Genomic DNA, 22,343 nt, shown 5'->3' with positions numbered 1-22,343 from the left:
CACATGCGAAACCTAGAAGCTTTCTTTTGCGAGTAAAAGTGGATACAAAATGAAACAATCTGTCAAAAAATTATGCATGGGGTGTGTTTGAATTGGTAGATAAGCATATTTAAGTGCATTTAATGGTCCAATTTAGTGTTTAATATGTTGGTTAAATTTTCTGTGTAGCTTGTTCAATGGGCAAGGGCCCGTTGACATAAGGCTAAAAAATGGTGTTTTATTATCATGGAAAATTGAGTGATAATAATATGTGCAACACTATATCAATCTTAAATTATATAAAATTTACTAATATAACCCCCAACCTTGGAAATATAGAAAAAGACAGAGGATAGTTTTGGAATTTCCTACTATAGTGTGGCTTTATATAACAAATCAAACATGTGATGTTAATGACCATAAATAACATACCATCAATTCAAACACCACAAATAAAAATGGAAAACCAAGAAATGCATTTCTACAAAATGATTTTATTCTTATCTAAATGAAAGATAACTTCAATTCAAACACACCCTTAGCTTCATCAGGTGTTGTTATGATTATATTCACGACGTATATATTAAACACATATAAGTGAAAAAACTAAACAATTTTCAGATAAGTGAAGTGAAGCACATAATATATGAGTTAGTATCAATTTCAGTTAACAATCTAGTATATCTAATTTCAGTTAACAATCTAGTATATTACTAATATAACCCCCAACCTTGGAAATATAGAAAAAGACAGAGGATAGTTTTGGAATTTCCTACTATAGTGTGGCTTTATATAACAAATCAAACATGTGATGTTAATGACCATAAATAACATACCATCAATTCAAACACCACAAATAAAAATGGAAAACCAAGAAATGCATTTCTACAAAATGATTTTATTCTTATCTAAATGAAAGATAACTTCAATTCAAACACACCCTTAGCTTCATCAGGTGTTGTTATGATTATATTCACGACGTATATATTAAACACATATAAGTGAAAAAACTAAACAATTTTCAGATAAGTGAAGTGAAGCACATAATATATGAGTTAGTATCAATTTCAGTTAACAATCTAGTATATCTAATTTCAGTTAACAATCTAGTATATTACTAATATAACCCCCAACCTTGGAAATATAGAAAAAGACAGAGGATAGTTTTGGAATTTCCTACTATAGTGTGGCTTTATATAACAAATCAAACATGTGATGTTAATGACCATAAATAACATACCATCAATTAAAACACCACAAATAAAAATGGAAAACCAAGAAATGCATTTCTACAAAATGATTTTATTCTTATCTAAATGAAAGATAACTTCAATTCAAACACACCCTTAGCTTCATCAGGTGTTGTTATGATTATATTCACGACGTATATATTAAACACATATAAGTGAAAAAACTAAACAATTTTCAGATAAGTGAAGTGAAGCACATAATATATGAGTTAGTATCAATTTCAGTTAACAATCTAGTATATCTATTTTCATATTACAGCTAACGATATCATCACATCACAGGTACAACAATCAAATATAACAAAAAAAAATTAAAATAGGTACCCCAATAAAAGCATGATGCGCTCAACCAAATGTATATTTCAAACCTCTTACACATTAGTATATATTATCGATTAAAATTGCTTTGCGAAACTCACCTAAACTTGAATATGCCATCTCCATTTGAATACAACCATTAAGTTTAGTAGATTTCAAATAATCTTCACATTGAAGCAATTCTACAACTTTGTCCATAAAAGAAACTACAGCTATGACTAAATAATTATGACAAATAAAGAACATGTATTTATAGACAAAATCTAAAAAGCGTGATGTCTCTTATAAAAACTCTTTAATTCATCATATCAATATATTAAGTTATTAACCAATCTTAATTAGTCATAAATCATTAATCATAACTGTTATTTTGGCTATGGATTTGATTTATGTACATTTATAGGTAAAATCTAAAAAGCGTGATGTCACTTATAAAAACTCTTGAATTCATCATATCAATATATTAACCAATCTTAATTAGCCTTAAATCATTAATCATAACTGTTGTTTTGGCTATGGATTTGATTTATGTACATTTATAGATAAAATCTAAAAAGCGTGATGTCACTTATAAAAACTCTTTAATTTTTCATATCAACATATTAACCTATTCCGATGATTTTTATTTGTAACTGCTAAATTAATTTTTGTTACCGTTTCTTTTTTAAAATATGGTATATGGAGTTGTTCGCCTAAATAGAATATTGTTCAATTACTTGGCAAATTATATGAAATTTCGTTTCCCTTGTTCAAATCTATTTTCTCATTATATCTATTTTTATTAGGGAGGTTGAATCTATACCATATTCTTAAAATTCAAGATCCGATTGGACTGCGATCATTGCACACGAGAAGTACGGATACAAAAACACTTCCACAATGCATTTCCATATCATATTTGACCACTTATACCACAAAATTCGAATCCTCTTCAATATGCAGAGATCTGAAATTGAAACCACTTATTCCCTTGTCCCATATTAATAGATATTTTGGGATGATGAAATACACATTAATAAAGCAAAAGATGGATTATAAAAAATTGTAATTAGACTGTTGTCATTGAAGAATAAGGCCCATCTCATTAGTAAGAGATAAATTATCAAAAATAAAAATTGAACAATTTTATGGGACAAAGTGGAGTATTATAATAATTTCAAATTTCTCTATGCAACGATGCGCGCGATATTGTTATAGTTATTTTTATTTTATCTGTCAACACTCTCCTTAAAACCCTTCAACGTAATCCTCAGAGGGATAGAACATTTTTTTCTTATCGGAATGGATCAGCCCTTCATCGAACTGTCCCAAATTAAAAGCCCAGATATACTGTCGACTCAATTATATTTTCAGTTTCGAGGTAGATATTTAGCTGAGTCAGTAAATTTTATCCATAATCAGCAACTCACTCACACACTAGATTTTGATATGGTTCTATTCTAAAACAAATTAACATTTAGAAAAAATGGTTTATAGTAAAACTGATATACTGATTTTAATTTTCCTTTTATATACCAGATACTACTTATTACAATTGTTTTTACTTAATTAGCCAACACTAATCTATAAATTTATGGCAAATAGACGGTGACTCCCTTGCTTATCCATAAAAATACATACCTAATTAGACCGATAAGAAAAAGATTCAAACGACATTAATACTAGTACAAAAAAACATGATTCCAAATTTCCAATGTATGTTAGTATATAACCAACAACTCACTCTCCACACACACACACACACACACACACACAACACAACACAACACAACACACACTCTCTATTCTCTCTTATCCACCTCAACCATGCAACAATCCCTTCTCCTTTGAGAGATTCTCTTCAAAATGGCAACCCACAACAACCTCCTCCCCACCACCACCTCCACCCAGGCCGGGGCCGGGCCAAGCCGCCGCTGGCGTAAATTCCAGTGGCGTGGGGCCCGGCCCCTCCCCCTCCTCGGGTGCCTCGCCCTCGGCCTCCTCCTCCGCTTCGCGGTCCCCAAGCCGGACGCCGTGGGCCACAAGGGGTGGTCCCTCCTCTCCATCTTCATCGTCACCATCGCCGGCCTCATCCTCAGCCCCCTCCCCGTCGGCGCGTGGGCCTTCACCTGCCTCACCATCGCCGTCGCCACCAAGACGCTCGCCTTCGCCGCCGCCTTCGCCGCCTACACCAACGAGGTGACGTGGCTCATCATCACTGCCTTCTTCCTCTCCAAGGGCTTCGTCAAGACCGGCCTCGGCGACCGGATCGCCATGTTCTTCGTGTCGTGGCTCGGGAAGGGCACGCTCGGCCTCTCGTATGGGCTGGTCCTCGGCGAGCTGGCGATCTCACCGGGAATGCCCAGCTCCACGGCCCGGGCCGGCGGGATTTTTTTGCCCATCATTAAATCGCTCGCGGCCGGGGCCGAGAGCAAGCCCAATGACCCGACGGCCAGGAGGCTCGGGGCCTTTCTCGTCCAGTCGCAGAATCAAGTGAGTCTTCGTGGGTGCGTGAGTTGACATAGTAGTAATATAATATAATATAATTAATGTTTGAGACCTTGGAATTCGAATCCTGAACCTTTAATTAATTACCAATAGATAAAGTGAATCTATTTTTAATTTAATGTCTCAATTGTTAACATACCACAACAAATACATGTGAGTTGATATTGTAATAAAATGATTAAAATACAACAACTCAAGGTGAATCTGACTAATTAGTTACATTATTGATTTTGTGATTTCCCATTTATTTGTGTCATTACTAATTGATTTTGTGATTTCCCATTTATTTGTGTCGGATTGATAGATGGATAGTGGAGGCCGATTTTGTTTTTTTTTCTCTTTAATAGTGCATGATTGTGATGCGTTGTCATTAAATTAATTCACCAGGTCAAAAAAGTGTTTTGAAATGGAATTCTTCTATTGCAATTTTGGATTTGCTCCACCATATAATGTGATTATGATACTCTTAAAATGGTTTATTGCTATTAATTTTTTAGTATAAAAAAATGATAAATTATCTCATTTAAGATTTCATGTTTTCACCCACTTTCTATTCTTTTTATAGTACTAATAAATATTTAGTCTTGTTTTTAGTGCTTCATTGATCCGCCGTTTTAACCATTTAGTGGATTTGGATACTTAAACGTGTCAATTACTTTTGATAATCTTAATTAAATATTGTATTTGCTTGTGCATAGACAAAGATATCGTTAGTTTACACGAAATGACACATGTCTCTGCGATTGTCTGAGATCGTTCTCATGGACAAAACCATGTTAAAAATCTGGCTAATGTTTGTTAACTATTCGTATACGTAACTAATTTATAGCCCAATTTAGGTTCTTCATTGAGTAAAGAATTAAAGATTGGAAAGAGGACATTGTTTCCTCATTTCAATTAAATCATATTTCAAGTAAGGCCCTATATTTTTATAAATAAAGATATTAATCATAAACATTCTAGGTATTAAAAACAACTAAATTGTACTAGTTGCATAGAATTAAATTTGATTTAAATTGTTTTACACCAAAGATATACTACTTGATTGTCATATTTTTCTTGATTTATGGATTTTGGTAAGTTTTGCACCTATGTACACTCTCTTCTATAATAAACTCTTTCTTACTTTACTTTCTATTCCCTCTAACTATTTATTACTATCATTTTTTCAAAACACGTGCAAAAATGAAACATCTCGCTTATGCTGGGAGTATGACTAACAGAGCACGCTACTTATTGATTTATGGCAGAGCAACAACTGCACAAGTGCATTTTTCCTAACCGCCGCAGCTCAGAACCTGCTGTGTGTGAAGTTAGCCGAAAGCCTCGGTGTCAAGATCGCGGATCGATGGGTGACATGGCTGAAGATAGCGTGCATGCCCGCGTTAGTGTCCCTTTTGGTGACTCCAGCAATCTTGTACAAGATTTATCCACCGGAGATCAAGAGCACCCCCGACGCCCCTGCAATGGCGCGCCAGAAGCTCGAACAGATGGGGCCCATCAAGCGAGATGAATGGATCATGATAGCAACATTGGTGCTCACCGTTTCACTATGGATCGCAGGGTAAGCAATTGCCATCACTTACTGCTTGTTTGGTAACTTAGATAAGACTAAGATATTCTCAGTTAGTTTTATGGGCTTATTTGTCTGTTTGGCAGATAAGATGAGGCCCATGTCAGGCACTTAAGGCCCATCTTACTTTAATTATCTTTTGATATCTTAAGGCCCTCTTGTTTCTTATTAACCACTTCTGCAACCAAATCCCTCTGCGTGTGTGCAGAGAAGCTCTGAATATGTCTAGTGTGGTTGCGGCCATGATAGGCTTATCAGTACTACTGCTAACCGGCGTGCTAGAATGGGAAGATTGCCTGACTGAGACACAAGCTTGGGACACATTGGTGTGGTTTGGAGCTCTAGTCGGGATGGCGACACAGATGACTGTTCTTGGTGTCATACCGTGGCTGTCAGACTGCGTCGCCTCCTTTCTTAAATCGCTCTCGCTCAGCTGGTTCGGATCATTTAGCATCCTCCAAATAACCTACTTCTTCATCCACTACTTGTTTGCTAGCCAAACCGCGCATGTTGGGGCGCTCTATTCCGCTTTCCTTGGCATGCAGTTGGCCTCGAAAGTCCCGAGCTTACTCGCTGCGTTGTCTTTGGCCTATAATACTAATCTCTTTGGTGCGATCACACATTATAGCAGTGGCCAGGCTGCAGTCTACTATGGGGGTATGCTTCTTTTTTCTCATAAAAAACGTGACGAAATTTTCGATTTTTTTACTCACATTATTGATTTTTGTATTTGCAGCTGGCTTTGTAGATCTTCGTCATGTTTTTATTTTGGGTATAACAATGGCTCTAATTCAGCTTGTGATATGGGGGTTGGTTGGAGCTGCCTGGTGGAAGATTTTGGGGCTTTATTGAGCAGGTCGGCCGCCTTTCCTTTCGTCCATGGTGTTTATTCAGTACACGTGACGTGCATTGATGACAAACGATGTAACATGAAAATCAAAATTGGAAATGAAATAGGTTTATTTTCTGTGAAACAGGGGAGCTACCGCCTACCGGGATGTGCTAGAAGTCGATTTTGGGTAGCTCGCGCGCTTATCTGCACCGTAATATAGGTTAATACAGGAGCCCGACACACCTACACATTTATAGGTATTTATACATGTAGTTGTGTATATTTGAGTTGAGGAGCATAGGTTGCAGATGTGAATGTCTCAAGTTGCTCACTTAAAACATTGCAGAATAACATCCAAGTTACTGTAAAAGTGCTCAATATATTTTGCAAATATTTACCAAAAATAGTTGTGTTTTACTCTAAAATGACAAACATTGGTTGAATTTTAGTTGAATCCGTCACAATATAATATGCATATTTAATATGATCGTTAAAAGCGCAATAATCTCCATCTCCATTACGAAAAACACGGTAATTTGTCGATGAAAAATATGTTGGTAATCCACATTAATCCGTTAGTAAACAACATTACTGAGGGATCAAGCCGTCAATCCTAAATCGGAAAAATAGAGTTTTGTAGTCGGAAAATCTTCAACTTCATGTGTAGATTGGACTATTTCATTGTTTGTAACTCTATATAATTGTTTACTTATTCACGTAAATTTGTTTTGTATTGAATTTCTACTAATTAAAGATGAATTTGATTGTCAATTACTGAGGGATCAATTATAGATTGTTGATCCCTCCATTTCACATTATTGTTTAGACGAAACAGTCTCTATTCCATTTTATAAGGATACAGAGTAATATAGTTAAAATAACTACGAAAGATACTCCAACTAAGACTATAAACAACTCAGAAATCAATATTGCTAGTTTGTGTGTGTGTGTTTGTAGATTGCAATTTATAGAATAATGTCAGTTCAAACTAATAAAAAACCAAATTAACGAGCGCAAAATATATAGGGCTTGTTGAGGAAATATAAGCCATACTTATAGATTGTAATTTAAAGAATAATGTTAGTTTAAACTAACACTCCCTCCGTCCGTCATTATGAGTCTCATTTATGGGCGGTACGGGTTTCAAGAATTGTTAAGAAAAGTAGGTAGAAAAAAGTTAGTGGAATAAGAGTCTCACTTGTATATATTAATTTTAAATGAAATGTGAGTTGAATGAGTCAGTGGAAGATGAGACTCTATTACTATTTACGGAAAAAGTGAACCGAGATTCCTATTTACGGACGGACTAAAATGGAAAAACGAGACTCCTATTCGCAGACAATGAGAGTACTAAACAAAAACCGCAATATGAATATAGGGCTTGTTGAGGTTAATATTTTTAGAATAGTTGTATTCATTGCTTATAATGATTATTCTTATTATAATAACATTTGGCAAAACACATTCTTAAGTTTTTGTACTTTGATTGTTTATTTCAACAGGTCCTTATACAATTTTTTCGTTTTAGTAAATCCTTGTACTTTTATATTCAATATATTTCATCCTTATTTAACGGAACCGTTAACTTTTCCGTTATTAAATAACATATAATATGTTAATTATTTATATATATTCCAACTAATATCCTAGTTGGAAAATATGAACATAACATAAATATAAAAAAAGATAAAAATAAAAACAAAAAAAACTAAAGAATTCCAAATCGTATAAAGAAATTTGTTGTTTGATTATTTGAAGTTCGAATATATATGGTTAAAGTGAACCGGGACACCTATTCGCGGACGGACTAAAATGGAAAAACGGGACTCCTATTCGCGGACGGAGGGAGTATTTGTGTTGTACTCCCTTCGTCCCATTCAAGATAGTCATATTTCCTTTTTTGTCTGTCCCAATCAAGGTGGCCACTTTTCAATTTTGAAAATAACCTCATTCTCCTCTCTTCTCATTAAAATATTCAACTACATTTTTCCTCTCTACTTTATTCCACCTAACATCACTTCCTAAAATTTTGTGTCATTTAAGAATGTAGTCATCTTGAATGGAACGGAAGGAGTATATTTTATGTAATTATATATATTTAATTTATGATTGTTACTATGGAGTGTTTGATTTATTTTAATAAGCAAATAGAATTGAATTATTTAATTATGGAATATTTGATTTATTTTAATAAGTAAATAACATTAAATCATTTAATTATATTTTATAAACTATTGATAAATTGATATGAGGTTAATGTGTAGTTTAAATAAATAATTAGATATGATTGGAAAAGTATAGAAAGTACTCCCTCCGCTCCTAGGCGTGCTTATTCGGCCGGTTCCGGTTAGAATCGGACCGGCTGATCAGTTAACCGGTTATAAAATTTTCTAAATTCAAGAACTGGAACCGGAACCGAAACTCACCGATTCCAGTTTGGAACCGGTCGGTTAAATATCGGCCGGTTCCGACTTGAAACCGAAGAACCGGTTTGTCATCTAATTATAATTCAAATTTTACTTGAATAAAAATTTAAATAATTTTATACCCAAAAAAATTAATTATCCAACATCTAAAAATATAAAAATTCATGAACTTAATACCTAAAAGTACGAATAAACATAAGTCAAATAGTAAAAAATAACAAAGCAACAATATTCATCATCCAATAACTAAAAATTTAAACAATTAAATACCCAAAAAAATCCAACACCTAAAAATATTTTTATAAGTCAATACCTAAACTATAAAATAGGGTTAAGAAACTTGAAAATAGTAATAGTATATTAAGTTATATTAATATGAAACTATAAAATATAAATTAAAAATTAAATTAAAATTTAATTCAATTCCCGGTTAGGAAACGGTCGGTACCGGTTTGAACCGGAACCGGTTTTATCAAAAAATTTGGAACCTGTACCCGAACCAAAACCGAATATTCTGGTTCCGATTATGCACTCATATCTGTCCCAACTAAGTTGAGTCGATGTCCCAACAAAGTTGAGACATTTCTTTTTTTTTTTTTTACAAAAAATAAAACATCTAATTACTTTTACTTTACTATATTTCCTACTTTACTCTCTTATCTCTCCTACTTTTTTCCACTCTCCTATGTTATTTTATTATCATTTAACTCATTCAACACAATTTCTTAATTTTCATGTCCAAAAGAAATGACTCAACTTAGTTGGGACGGAAGGAGTATATGAATATAGAATATTCTTTTGGGTTTGGGTATGGTGTAAATGATTGGATTAAAATTACTCTTTGACAAGACAAAACCTGAAAAATGGTTTAGGTTTGGTGTAAATGGTTGGAGATACACCAAAGTCAAACCAATCTTTCAGTATATGTCACACGAAAAAATAATTTTACTCCAATGATTTATACCAAATTTAAGATTTACTTAATTTTTAGAATTTTGTCTCACAAAACTTTTGCAGTAACACCAAATATTGTGTGGTTTAAAAAAAAAACCAAAAATTTTTGCAGAAACATTTACACGAAGAAGACGATGCCTTTTTTTAGGTTTTTATTTGTAGGTGGTCAAATGGGCTTTGGGCTGATAATTTTAGTAAATAAAAGTAAAGCCTATTTGAATTAATTTGATTAAAAATGGCGCATATTTTTTAGAGATAAGAAAATGGTGATTGGCGTAATTTTAAATTATTAACTACTCCAACAATATTGCCTCCCTAATAGACTAAACCCTAAAGTGACGCCTCTACATCACCGGCGCTGCACTTTCGGATTTGATTTGATCTAATAATGTTGGCATTATTGGCTAATCAAGGCATAAGCTACAGTGGAGCAGCAGCTTGATCAAGGAACAAAGAGAGATAGCTTGATCAAGGAGAGAAGGAGAAAGAAGAGACAGCTTGATAAAGGAGTAAGGAAGAAAGCTTGAGCAAGAAGGAAGGAAAGTAGCCGTTAAAGACGGTTATCAATTACGAGCTAAATCAACAGCTACTAGCCGTTTGATGTTTAGTTCATAGCGGTTGTAACTGATTAAGTAGTGAAGCTCTTGTTCACTCACTTGATTCTTGATGTGTATAAATATATTAGAGAGATCTTTATAGAGATATGCTTGTAGTTACTTCTTGAGTTCAATAAAAGGATTCCCATACAATTCTCTCAAATCTTCTTCCATCTTCTTCCCTCAAAGGTAGCTTGTTCTTGTTCGATCATTTCGCTCAGTTCTACAACAATTGGCGCCGTCTGTGGGAAAGGCGATTGATCGATCAAAGTAACTGCAACAATGGCAGCAAGGCTCGAGGCAGAGAAGTTTTCAGGAAAGAACGATTATGGCTTATGGAAAATGAAGATGAGGGCGGTTCTGGTGCAGCAAGGCCTGGCTGCAGTTCTGACTTCAACTGAATCAGATGGGAAGGGAAAGGCTCCTGTACTATATGAGAAAGCTCAAGCAAAATTCGATGAGATGCAGTTGAAAGCTCATAGTGCGGTCATTTTATGTCTGGGAGACAAAGTGCTGCGCGAAGTTCAAGGTGAGACCACTGCATCTGGCATTTTGAAGAGGCTTGATGATGTTTACTTGGCCAAGTCTTTGGCTAACCGCTTGTATATGAAAAGAAGACTCTATTCATATAGTTTTTCAGAGGATAGGTCGATAGTGGAGCAGTTGGAGGATTTATGTAAAAGTTTTGATGATCTTGAAGCTGTTGATGTCAAGATCAATGATGAGGATAAGGCTATCTTGGTTCTCAATGCCTTGCCTAGCTCCTATGATCAGTTGAGAGATGCTATTCTCTATGGAAGAGACAAAGCTATCACCTATAATGAGGTGTATTCCGCACTCATGGCTAAAGAATTGCAGAGAGGCAGTTCAAGAAATTCTGAGTCTCAGCCTGAGTTACTCAACATCAAGAAGTGGAACAAAAAGAAATTCAAGAAGAGGGTTGTGGAGACCAAGCCTGATAGCTCTGGGATGAAAGAAACTAGATCTTGCCACTGGTGCAAGAAACCAGGGCATTTGAAGAAGGATTGTTTTGGCTGGAAAAAGAAGCTAGCCTCAGAAAACAAGTCTCACTCAAATGTGATCAGCAGTGATGGAGAAGATGCTGCCGAAGTCATGAATGTGATGGACAGAATTGAAAGAGGTTCATGGATCATGGACTCCGGGTGTTCCTTCCACATATGCCCCCACCTTGACTGGTTTCATGATCTGGTGCAATGTCATGGATCAGTTCTGCTGGGCAATAATAATTCTTGCATTATCAGAGGCATTGGGAGTATAAAACTGAGGTTGAATGATGGATCAGTTAAGATTCTCTCTGAACTGAGATATATCCCAGAAGTAAAGAGAAATCTCGTGTCTCTTGGTACTCTTGAAAGAAAGGGTTATTCATTTATCTCTGAGAATGGAGTAATGAAGGTTTGCAAGGGGCAGTTGGTCAAGATGGTGGCTCAGAGAGGTGGGAGATTGTATTATTTACAGGCTACTGCAGTCATTGATGAAACTAATGTCACTACAAGATTAGATATAAGGCAGTGGCATCTCAAGCTGGGACATCCAGCTGAAGGCACTCTAAGGGCCTTGATCCAGAAGAAGCTGATTGGAGTTAGCAGCCAAGAGAAGATGGAGAGATGTGAGGACTGCTTGCTAGGAAAAGCAAAGAAAATTTCATTTCCAGCAGGTAATCACGCTTCTACTTCCCCTCTTGATTATATTCATTCAGATTTATGGGGCCCATCTCCAGTCAAGAGTCTTGGTGGAGGAAAGTATTACATGTCTATCATAGATGATTTCTCAAGAAAAGTATGGGTCTATATCCTGAAGGAGAAATCAGAGGCTTTCCACACATTTAAGAACTGGTGCAGGGAGATGGAGACTGAAAAAGGCAGAGTTCCTAAAGTGCTCAGAACTGACAATGGCTTGGAGTATTTCTCAAAGGAATTTGATACATTCTGCAAGGATAAAGGGATTAGGAGGCATAGAACTGTTCCTGCAAATCCACAGCAGAATGGTGTTGCAGAGAGGATGAACTGCACCCTACTAGAAAGAGTGAGGTGCCTTCTATCATCTTCTGGAGCTGGAAAGCAGTTATGGGCAGAAGCTGTGTGCACTGCGGCTTACTTGATCAATAAATGTCCCTCTTCAGGCATAGGAGGCTCAATACCATATGAGAGATGGTATGGTTCAGAGCCTGATTACTCCAGATTGAAGCATTTTGGATGCAAGGCATTTGCACAGTTAAAGCAGGGGAAATTGAATGCCAGAGATCTGCAGTGTGTTATGATAGGCTATCAGAGAGGAGTGAAGGGGTATAGGCTTTGGTGCATAGAGCCTGGAAACCAAAAGGTGGTGATCAGTAGAGATGTTGTCTTTCTTGAGGACAACATGCCATTTCTGACCAGCAAGAATCATGAAAAAGCACCTGGAGCAGCAACTGAGGGAAATAATGATAATTCCCCACTGATTGAAATACAAGATGCTTCATCTAATGGTGCAGGAGTAGAAGCTGATGAAGCAGGTGAAGGATTTCAAGGGAATCATGAGAATGAGCCTACTGATCAGCAGCAACCAAGCAGTCAACAAGAATATCAATTGGCTAGGGACAGACCAAGAAGAGCCAATGTGAGGGCACCAACAAGATTTGATTACTATGAGATGCTTTATTATCCTCTACATGTAGCTGAACAATTGGAAGTTACTGAACCTGGCTCCTATACTGAGGCTGTGAATGGACCAAAGAGAGATCAATGGATCCAAGCTATGAAAGAGGAAGTTGACTCTCTGATAAGTAACAAAACCTGGATCTTGGTTGAGAAGGAAGAATTCAGAAAGATTATTGGATGCAAATGGGTATTCAAGAAGAAAATAGAATCTGCAGATGCTCAGAAAGTCAGGTTTAAAGCAAGACTTGTTGCAAAGGGCTTCAACCAAGAATAGAGGATAGATTTTAATGAAGTCTATTCTCCAGTTGTAATGCACAACTCCATTCGAGTGCTACTAGCAGTGGCAGCTAAGAGGGGTTGGGAGCTGGAGCAAATGGATGTCAAGATAGCTTTTCTGAATGGAGACCTTGTGGAAACCATTTACATGGCCCAGCCACAAGGTTTTGAGGTCTCTGGTTCTGAGCATAAGGTGTGTATGCTCAAGAAAAGCATTTATGGTCTTAAACAATCCAGCAGGCAATGGTACTTGAAGTTTGGTGAGAGTTTGTCAAATCTGGGCTTTTCTAGATCACTATACAATAGTTGTGTATTTGTGAAGAAGCAGAAAGACAAAGCACCCATCTATCTACTTTTATATGTAGATGATATGCTGATATCAGGTCCTGACATGGAAGAGATAAGGAAAGTGAAACAACAGCTCAAGTCAGATTTTGAGATGAAGGATCTTGGCAATGCAAGAAGAATCCTTGGAATGGATATAATCAGAGATAAAAGCAAGAAGAAGCTATGGCTATTCCAGACTGATTATATTCACAAAACCCTGAAGAAATTCAGAGTTGATAGCATGAGGAGTACTGCAACTCCAATGGCTATGCATTTTAAGCTGTCAGCAGATCAGAGAGCCAAAACTGATGAAGAAAAGAAGGAAATGGAGTTAGTACCTTACTCCAATATTGTAGGCAGCTTGATGTACTTAATGATATGTACAACGCTTGACATAGCTCATGCTATAAGCACGACAAGCAGATATATGGCAGATTTTGGCAGACAACACTGGAGTGCTCTTAAATGGACACTCAGATATCTTGTAGGTGCAGATAAGCTAGGCATATTATTCATTGATGTAGGTGGAACTGAGGAGGAGCCCTTGGTAGGCTATTATTCATATTATTCATTGTGACTCAGACTATGCTGCAAATATTGACACGAGAAGGTCACAGACTGGTTACATTTTCACTTTGTTTGGATCAGCCATATGTTGGAAGTCAAGTCTGCAAAATGTGGTTGCTTTATCAACAACTGAAGCTGAGTATATGTCCTTGACTTCAGCAGTGAAAGAAGCAAAGTGGCTACTTGGACTCATAGCTGAATTTGGTGTGCAACAGAGAGCTGTAACAGTGCATTGTGATAACAGTGGAGCATTTTGTCTTGCTAGTCACCAAATGTTTCATGAACGCAACAAACACATTTATGTGAGGCTGCACTTCATAAGGGATGAGGTGGAGAGTGGCCGGATTAGGGTGATAAAGATTGACACAGCCCATAACCCTGCTGATATACTTACGAAACCGTTGAGCAAGGAAAAGTTTCAATATTGCTGGAGGTTTGTTGGTTTGCATAGTGTGAAATTTTGAGAACGTCAAGTCATGACCAGCCAAGGTGGAGATTGTTGGCATTATTGGCTGATCAAGGCATAAGCTACGGTGGAGTTGCAGCTTGATCAAGGAACAAAGAGAGATAGCTTGATCAAGGAGAGATGGAGAAAGAAGAGACAACTTGATCAAGGAGTAAGGAAGAAAGCTTGATCAAGAAGGAAGGAAAGTAGCCGTTAAAGACGGTTATCAATTACGAGCTAAATCAACAGCTACTAGCCGTTTGATGTTTAGTTCTTGTTCACTCACTTGATTCTTGATGTGTATAAATAGATTAGAGAGATCTTTGTAGAGATATATTTATAGCTACTTCTTGAGTTCAATAAAAAGATTCCCATACAATTCTCTCAAATATTCTTCCATCTTCTTCCCTCAAAGGTAGCTTGTTCTTGTTCGATCATTTCACTCAGTTCTACAACAATAATATTTCATTTTGTTTCTGTTTGATTTATTTTGTTGAATTCTTGTTTGCATTCTATAGTAGTAGTAGTGTATTTGTAGAGTTTTGAAACTTATTTGGGAAGCTCCGTCGCAGCGCCAGGACTCTCTCTTCTCTATCTCAGCAGATCCACACGCCCGAGCTTAACTTGGTTTCACATGATCCCCGTCCTGCCCCTCGCAGCGGTGGCGGCGATGCTGCTCTGTGCTCTTCGCATTGAGGAGTCGGTCCACCAATACACCGGACAGAGATTCGCCGCCAAAGGAAATGCGTATGTTATTCTCGGCGGCAGCGAAGGACTTCACTCTTCCTCCCCTGGACTCAACGATTCCTTCCCCGACCACTCTTTTATTCGGTGAATCTGCAATTCTACTTCCTCTTTTTTCTCGAATTTCGCTGCGCGTTGTTGTTGCATGATTGATGTATTGGTGCTTGGAGGTGTTGATTTAGTGATTTATCGAGAAATTCGTCTAGGAATTGGTGGCTGTAGAGTGTTCGATTAAATGTTGCCCTACCAGCGATGATGAGCGTCATTACTGTTTCAGTTTTGTTACAGTTTTGAGTCTGAATTTATAGGGTTCAACTGGATAGTGGTAGTCATTGTACATTAATAAATGCTTCTGCCTATTTGTTTATAAGATATGAGATTTGAGCATTTAGGTGAGGCAAAGGCTAATGCAAAGATCGGTGTTGATTTGTTCTTGAGCTCATTTTTTATTTCACATACTGAAAATGAATGCCTATGATCCACTAGAATAAGCATTTCTGTAGAGATCCACAGCAGCATATTATTGTTTATTTTTGCAATGATTGGAAGTAGGTTGAAAAAGTTAATCAGAATTTCCCTCCCTGAGCATCTCAACTCATTATACTAGAGATACTAAGAGAGAGCTGATCCTTTTCTTCTAATTATGAAAACCAGATTTGAAAATATAGTATTCCAGAGGCCTCTGGACCTCTCCAATTTCAGCTCAGAATCTATTTATGCCGTTGTATTTGAGGTCAACGACAGGTTCAGCATATGGAGTCCAGAGAGCGATCTGTTGCTCAGCCGACCTAGCAAAACTTGGTGTATGCAAGCAAGGTCAAATCATTTACGGCCCTGCTACCAATAATCCAGGTTGGCCACAAGTATTTGGTGTGTCATTTGATGTGGATGCGACAAATGCTAGTCTGGAGCCAAGTTCCCTACAAATTACAAAAACTGGGATGTCATTCATTGTGATCCATGGCTTAAGAGGTTTATGTCAAGGGGAATTCGGTCTGAAAAAATCCTACTGGTTAGCTACCTGGTAGAATGGCTCCACTCATGAGATTTTATGGGTTCATGTCTCTTGTATTTGTCCTGCTTGGGGTATTCTGGTTTTCACAGTATGCAAGATTTTGGAGAGAAGTCCTTCCATTTGAGATAGCATTAGGGTACTTTGATTATGTTGAGTTAATGAAACCGTATCACTCTCTGGGCAGTCACTTTTGGGACGGTGAAACGTACCGTGGCAACACTTGTCCTCCTCATTGTCTCCATGGGTTATGGTGTTGTTAGACCTACCTTAGGTGGTCTTACATTTACTTGGAGGGACTTTCTTTCTTGCCACTCAAGTACTTGAAATTATTTAAAATGTTGGTAGACTGAGTGACCGTCAGGGAAGGCTAGGCTGTTTTTCGTTCTGCCGCTCCCAATTTTGGATGCTTTCTTCATTCTTTGGATATTTACCTCCCTCTCTTCCACCTTGAATAAGCTTCAGGTACAAGATTCTCATTCTTAACCCAACATTCCATTTAAAATAGGGATATTGCGTTTTCCCACGAACTTTGAAATTGGCAAATAATATCACAAACTTTACCCCGAGTTTGTTATTTCTCATCAATGAAAAAATTCCATAAAATAATATCATGATACGATTTTTTTTCGTAATTTCTCGACAACAACTTCGAGAGATTTAAGTTTTCAATCTTTGAAAATAGTTTTTCTTGAAGCACACCCTCCAAATTTGTTCTTAAATCCATTAATATTGCCATAATTTTTTCATTGGTGGGAAATAACAAACTCAGGATAATGTTCATGATATTATTTGTCATTTTCAAAGTTCGTGGGAAAAACCCAACTTTTGAAAGTTTCATGATATTAGATGTCAATATCTTTTTAAAATATGGTAAAATAGAAGCATAAAAGAGTACTTTTATTAATGAAAAGACTTCACATAGGTTTCTCCATTAGGAAGCCCAGCTTCAATTTCACCAAAATTTAAGACGAGATAGAAAATTGTAAAATATTGAAACTTGTTGTTTGTCGTAAAAATTTTGAAATGTATGGAACAAACCAAAATGGTTAAAGTTCACGGTTTTACTTGCCTCTTTAATGTAACGACCCAATTGCAGCTTTATTTCAAATCAAATGACGTCTACAATGAGCAATGGTAGAATGCTTGGATCATCACAGCCTTCTGGAAAGTATTGTCGTTCTCCCTCTTGTGCGTCATATGTGCTCTTTGGGCACCATCAAAGAACTCAATGCGGTAACCTTTTTGTTCAGAACTCTTATTTATGTTTTTTTTTTGTTTTTGGTGGTTCAACAGCTTAAAGTATAAGGGCATCCATAATGGGACGGCGTACCGTATAAGGGCATCCACAATGGGACGCCCGATGGCGCGCCCGATGCGTGCCATCGTCCGCCCCATTGTGGGTGCCCGTCATCGTCCGCGCCCTACGCCAACGCCCGATGCATCGTCCGCGGTTGAAGCGCGGACGATGGCCTATCGTCCGCGCTATTGTGGGCTCGGCAGACGATGGGCTATCGTCCGCGCCATCAGGCGCCCCATTGCGGGATCGGCGGATGATGCCACGCGTTTTTTAATTTTTGTATAAATACCCCTACCCCACCTTCATTTGTAACGTTTCAATTTCACGATTTCACTCTCGAAACTCACATTTTTATTATTTCGACAAAATGGATGCAAGTCCTAACAGTTCGATGTTTGGGGAGGCGCATTAGCCGGGTACAGAACCCGACGAATATCGGCCGTTCGACGCCAACGCACAGTAAGATCCCAAATTCAGCACGGAATCGTACGGTTTGTCTGACATGAAGCCGTCACCAAACCGACCTGTCGCCCCCTCCCGACGCGCCGCCATCGACACCACCCCATTCTCTTCCGCCCCCGCGAAAAAGAAGCGGAACCGGCAGCGCTCGTAGAAGTTGCCACCTCCGGTAGTATGTGAAGAGTACGCTCCCGGCCGTACAAACTACCAGCCGGATGAAACCCTCGTATTGGCGAGGTGTTGGGTGGATATATCGGAGGACCTGATATTCGCGATCAACCAGAGGCAGCAGGTGTACTGGGAGCGCATCGCCGAGCGCTACAACGCGGCAAAGCCGCCGAGCGCGTACAAGCGCCAACGGGAGCAGCTCCGCAAGAATTGGGACCAGGTGAAGAAACAAATCAACCTGTTCTCGTCGGAGTACGAGAAGTGAGCGAGGGAGCAGGGGAGCGGCGAGAGCTTAAGCGACGTTCGCGCTAAAGCGTTGTTGTCGTACCAGTCCTTGTACATCGACTTCAAGCACGAGGCCATCTGGGCGCTCTTGAGGGACAAGCAGAAATTCCAAGGCGGGATTCTGCACACCGGGGCGACAAAGAGGACGAAGACCACCGAAGCTGGTGGTTACACGAGCAGCGAAAGCGGAACTCGTCCGGTGGACCTCAACCAGACGTACATGGAGGACGATAGTACCGGCACACCGATGTCCTCCCTGCGTCCCATAGGCGTCAAGGCTGCGAAGGCCAAGGGGAAGGCGGTGGCGACATCATCCTCGACCGTCGCCTCGCAATCGCCGATCCCGGTCCCGATCCCGGCCCCGAGCGCGACGGCCGCTGCGTATGAGTTGATGGCAGCAGCCTCGATGGTGAACACGTTGTTGCAGACGCACAAGGCCCTCAAGAAGTGTACGGACCCCGCTAAAGCCGAAATTCTCCGGGGGTTGATCGATGAGTTGCGCCGGAAGTTGGGAATTGCGTAGATTAGCCAACTTGAATCTACAATTTGAATTATATAGTTATAGTAAATATACAATTTTGAAGATCTATGAAATGTTGTGCACAAAAATTCTGCCTTGTATGTGAATTGGTGATTTTATGCCTCAACCAGATATGCTTATTCGTCCGTGGATGCTAAGGAAGAGTTATACAAAGACGACACTCTGAAACTCATAAAACCATTAACAGTGATCCCGAAGGATGTACGGAGTTCAGAGTCAGACTCTCCCAAATGCTTCACCTCGAAGAAGAAAAGAACGACTAAGATGGTATATACATTTACTCTAAAACTTCAGTTCACCAATATATATATATATATATATATATATATATATATATATATATATATATATATATATGGTGTGGCTAATCAGATCAAGTAAAATACTTGAAAAGTTGTTTCCAGTGAGTGTCTTGTCTTGTAGAAACTACGAGGGTGGAGTTCGAGAAAAGAAGCTTGGAAATAGCATTTTTGTGATCTTGCTAGAAGTAACCAGGTTTAGGATTTCCTGTAACCCTTTTTTATCATTGGTTTATGTTTAATTTTGTTTAATTTCTTTCCACCATTATCTTTTCTTCCAACCATCCTCTCCCCTCGTCTGTCATATGTCGTAAATAATCTTGCAATGTTCGCTTTTGCGCTGTGATCGTTTTTGCTGACTAGAACATATGTCGTAAGCTGCTCTATTTGAGTTTCGATCATGGTTATCTGCATAGTCACCAGACCTACTCAATTTTTTTTAATTCGAAATTTTTCCTATAAATACCATGCTATTCCACAATATTTTCATTTCTATTCTACTTCATTTCTATCCCTCTCAAACCAAATCACCCACTGCATCCATCAAAATGCCCCCTCGACCTGATGAGAGAGTCATCCGCGACAACATAGCTAGAATGTTGATTGAGGCGATGCATGCAATCCAAAAGGAAATAAACAACAAGGTTGCTCGCTACCAAGCTGCAATGCTAGCTTGGAACGAACAAAACGTACCCTAGACTCAGATGTATATCCACTGAAACATAAGATTTTCAAATAATGAATACAAATTCTTATGTAAATATAGAAAATAAGACTTCAAAATAATATAAAGATTTACAAAAACAGAAATGTCCTTATCTTGTTCCATTCTAAATGAAGAATTTACTACTCCCTATTAAATGAAACATTTCAAATTCGCCAAACGATTTTAAACAATTTATTATGATATAAGTGGAGTAAAATAAATAAAATAAATGACGAAGAAGAGATGTGTGACTAATGATCAAATAGTATGAATTAGTTTAACTATGATATATAAATAAAGAAAATATGTGTGAGTAGAGATCAAAGAAAAATAATCAGATAACTGGAATAAACAAATAGCTCAACCATTGTAATTGACAAGACGTAAAGAGTGAACAAAAACTTAAAAAAAATAACAATACTCAAATCAGTAGTTCATAAGAGCATCCGCAATGGGCGGACGATGGCACGCCCGATGGCGCGCATCGTCCGCGCCATCCATCGTCCGCACCCATTGCGGGTGCGTGCCATAGGGCACGGACGATAGTCGCGCCCAATACTTCGGTGCATCGTCCTCGCCATCGTCCGCCTCATTGTGGAGGTCGCGGACGATCGACGCGGACGATGGCACGCTGTTTTGATTTTCTATTTAATCTCGTTTCTCATTCAGTTGTGCATACGAACATATCGATTATCTCTTTACATATTCTCTCTCTACATCCAACCAAAATGAATCTCGGCGACGACACCAATAGTTCTAGTTCGTCTGAATCCGGTGGTTCGCTTGACGAAGCATTAGATGCAGCCGTTGAAGAGGACATGGCGGCATGCTATGCGCAAATGCAGCGCGAGAAGGAGACGGCGGCCACGGCCGCGGCAGCTGCGGATGAGCAAGTCCATTTGCCTATTCGACATAGGTCGTATGTCCGACGTGACCACCAGGAAGCTCACAGACGTCTGGTTGAAGACTATTTTGCCGATCAACCACGATGGGACCCGACTGTTTTTCGCCGCCGGTTTAGAATATCGAGGTACCTTTTTCTCAGCATTGTTCGTACATTGTCTTCACGTGATGAATACTTCACGTTTTGAGAGGACGGCATCGGGAAACCCGGCCTTACACCATTGCAAAAGTGCACGACTGCTATTCGTCAGTTGGCATACGGCACAACGGCGGACCTTTTTGACGAGTACCTCCACTGTGGGGAGACTACAGGCCGCGAGTGTTTGAAGAGCTTTTGTCGGGGGATAATAGAGGCCTATGGCGACACATATTTGCGCAAGCCGACAGCCACTGATTGCCAGGGTCTGATGCAGATGCACGAGAGGGCGCACGGGTTTCCCGGGATGCTCGGGAGCATCGACTGTATGCACTGGGAGTGGAAGAATTGTCCGACGGAGTGGAGAGGCCAATTCACAAGTGGATACAAGGGCAGCCACCCGACGATGATCCTCGAAGCCGTCGCTGACCATCGGCTCTGGATCTGGCATGCTTACTTCGGCGTAGCCGGGTCGAACAACGACATCAACGTCCTCAACCCGTCCACCCTCTTCACCGACCAATGTAACGGCAACGGCCCGGCCATCGAGTTCACTGCCAACAGACGCCAATACCATATGGGGTACTACTTGGCCGATGGCATCTACCCACGGTGGCCGGTTTTCCTAAAGACGGTCAGCTGCCCAATTGGTGAGAAGAGGGTTTTATTTGGGCAAAAGCAGGAGGCGGCGCGGAAGGATGTCGAGCGGGCATTTGGGGTGCTCCAATCACGGTGGGCAATTGTGAAAGGGCCGGCTCGTTTCTGGTACAAGGAAGTCATCGCCGATGTCATATATGCGTACATAATCATGCACAACATGATAGTCGAGAGTGAAGGCGGAAGCATCACCGACTGGAATGAAGACGACCGTGCATCTAGCTCTTCCGGCACATCGACCGACACACCCGATAGAGGGTTACCGTTAGGCTTCGAAGAGGTTCTATCTAGACAGGCCTCAATGCGCAACCAACAGGAGCATGCGCTGCTCATGAGCGACATGATTGAAGAAGTGTGGGCTCGTAACCGCCGTCGCTGAGTTTGCGTTTTTTTAATTCGCATTGTAATGTATTAATTTTTATTAAATGAAATGAAGTTTTTGA

At 39.0% G+C, this 22,343-nt stretch overlaps 1 protein-coding gene and 1 pseudogene across 2 annotated transcripts; both read left to right on the top strand.

Annotated features, from left to right (window-relative positions):
- The first annotated feature begins 3,281 nt into the window (after positions 1-3,281).
- Positions 3,282-6,864, top strand: LOC121770830 (dicarboxylate transporter 2.1, chloroplastic-like). Of its 2 annotated transcripts, XM_042167606.1 has the most exons (5): positions 3,283-4,019; positions 5,285-5,598; positions 5,816-6,264; positions 6,344-6,463; positions 6,585-6,864. In XM_042167606.1, the coding sequence occupies exons 1-4, from the start codon at positions 3,393-3,395 to the stop codon at positions 6,457-6,459; spliced, it is 1,506 nt and encodes a 501-aa protein (XP_042023540.1). In that variant the 5' UTR covers positions 3,283-3,392; the 3' UTR covers positions 6,460-6,463; positions 6,585-6,864. The 2 variants fall into 2 exon arrangements, with proteins under 2 accessions (XP_042023541.1, XP_042023540.1); XM_042167607.1 differs by having other exon boundaries at positions 3,282-4,019; positions 6,344-6,864.
- An 8,460-nt stretch (positions 6,865-15,324) lies between these two features.
- Positions 15,325-16,932, top strand: LOC121770349 (annotated as a pseudogene).
- The last annotated feature ends 5,411 nt before the right edge of the window (positions 16,933-22,343 follow it).

Source organism: Salvia splendens, chromosome 16 (genome assembly GCF_004379255.2).
Source record: "Salvia splendens isolate huo1 chromosome 16, SspV2, whole genome shotgun sequence".
In the NCBI taxonomy this organism is placed as follows: domain Eukaryota; kingdom Viridiplantae; phylum Streptophyta; class Magnoliopsida; order Lamiales; family Lamiaceae; genus Salvia; species Salvia splendens.
Note: the sequence above shows the minus strand (reverse complement) of the source record. Positions and strands in the feature narration are given on the sequence as shown.

Bases quoted from the DNA above. Each gene is read 5' to 3' on its own strand.
- LOC121770830 (XM_042167607.1), top strand. From the start codon at position 3,393: ATGGCAACCCACAACAACCTCCTCCCCACCACCACCTCCACCCAGGCC. The intron at 4,020-5,284 runs GTGAGTCTTCGT...GATTTATGGCAG, and splicing joins TCGTCCAGTCGCAGAATCAA to AGCAACAACTGCACAAGTGC. The intron at 5,599-5,815 runs GTAAGCAATTGC...GCGTGTGTGCAG, and splicing joins GTTTCACTATGGATCGCAGG to AGAAGCTCTGAATATGTCTA.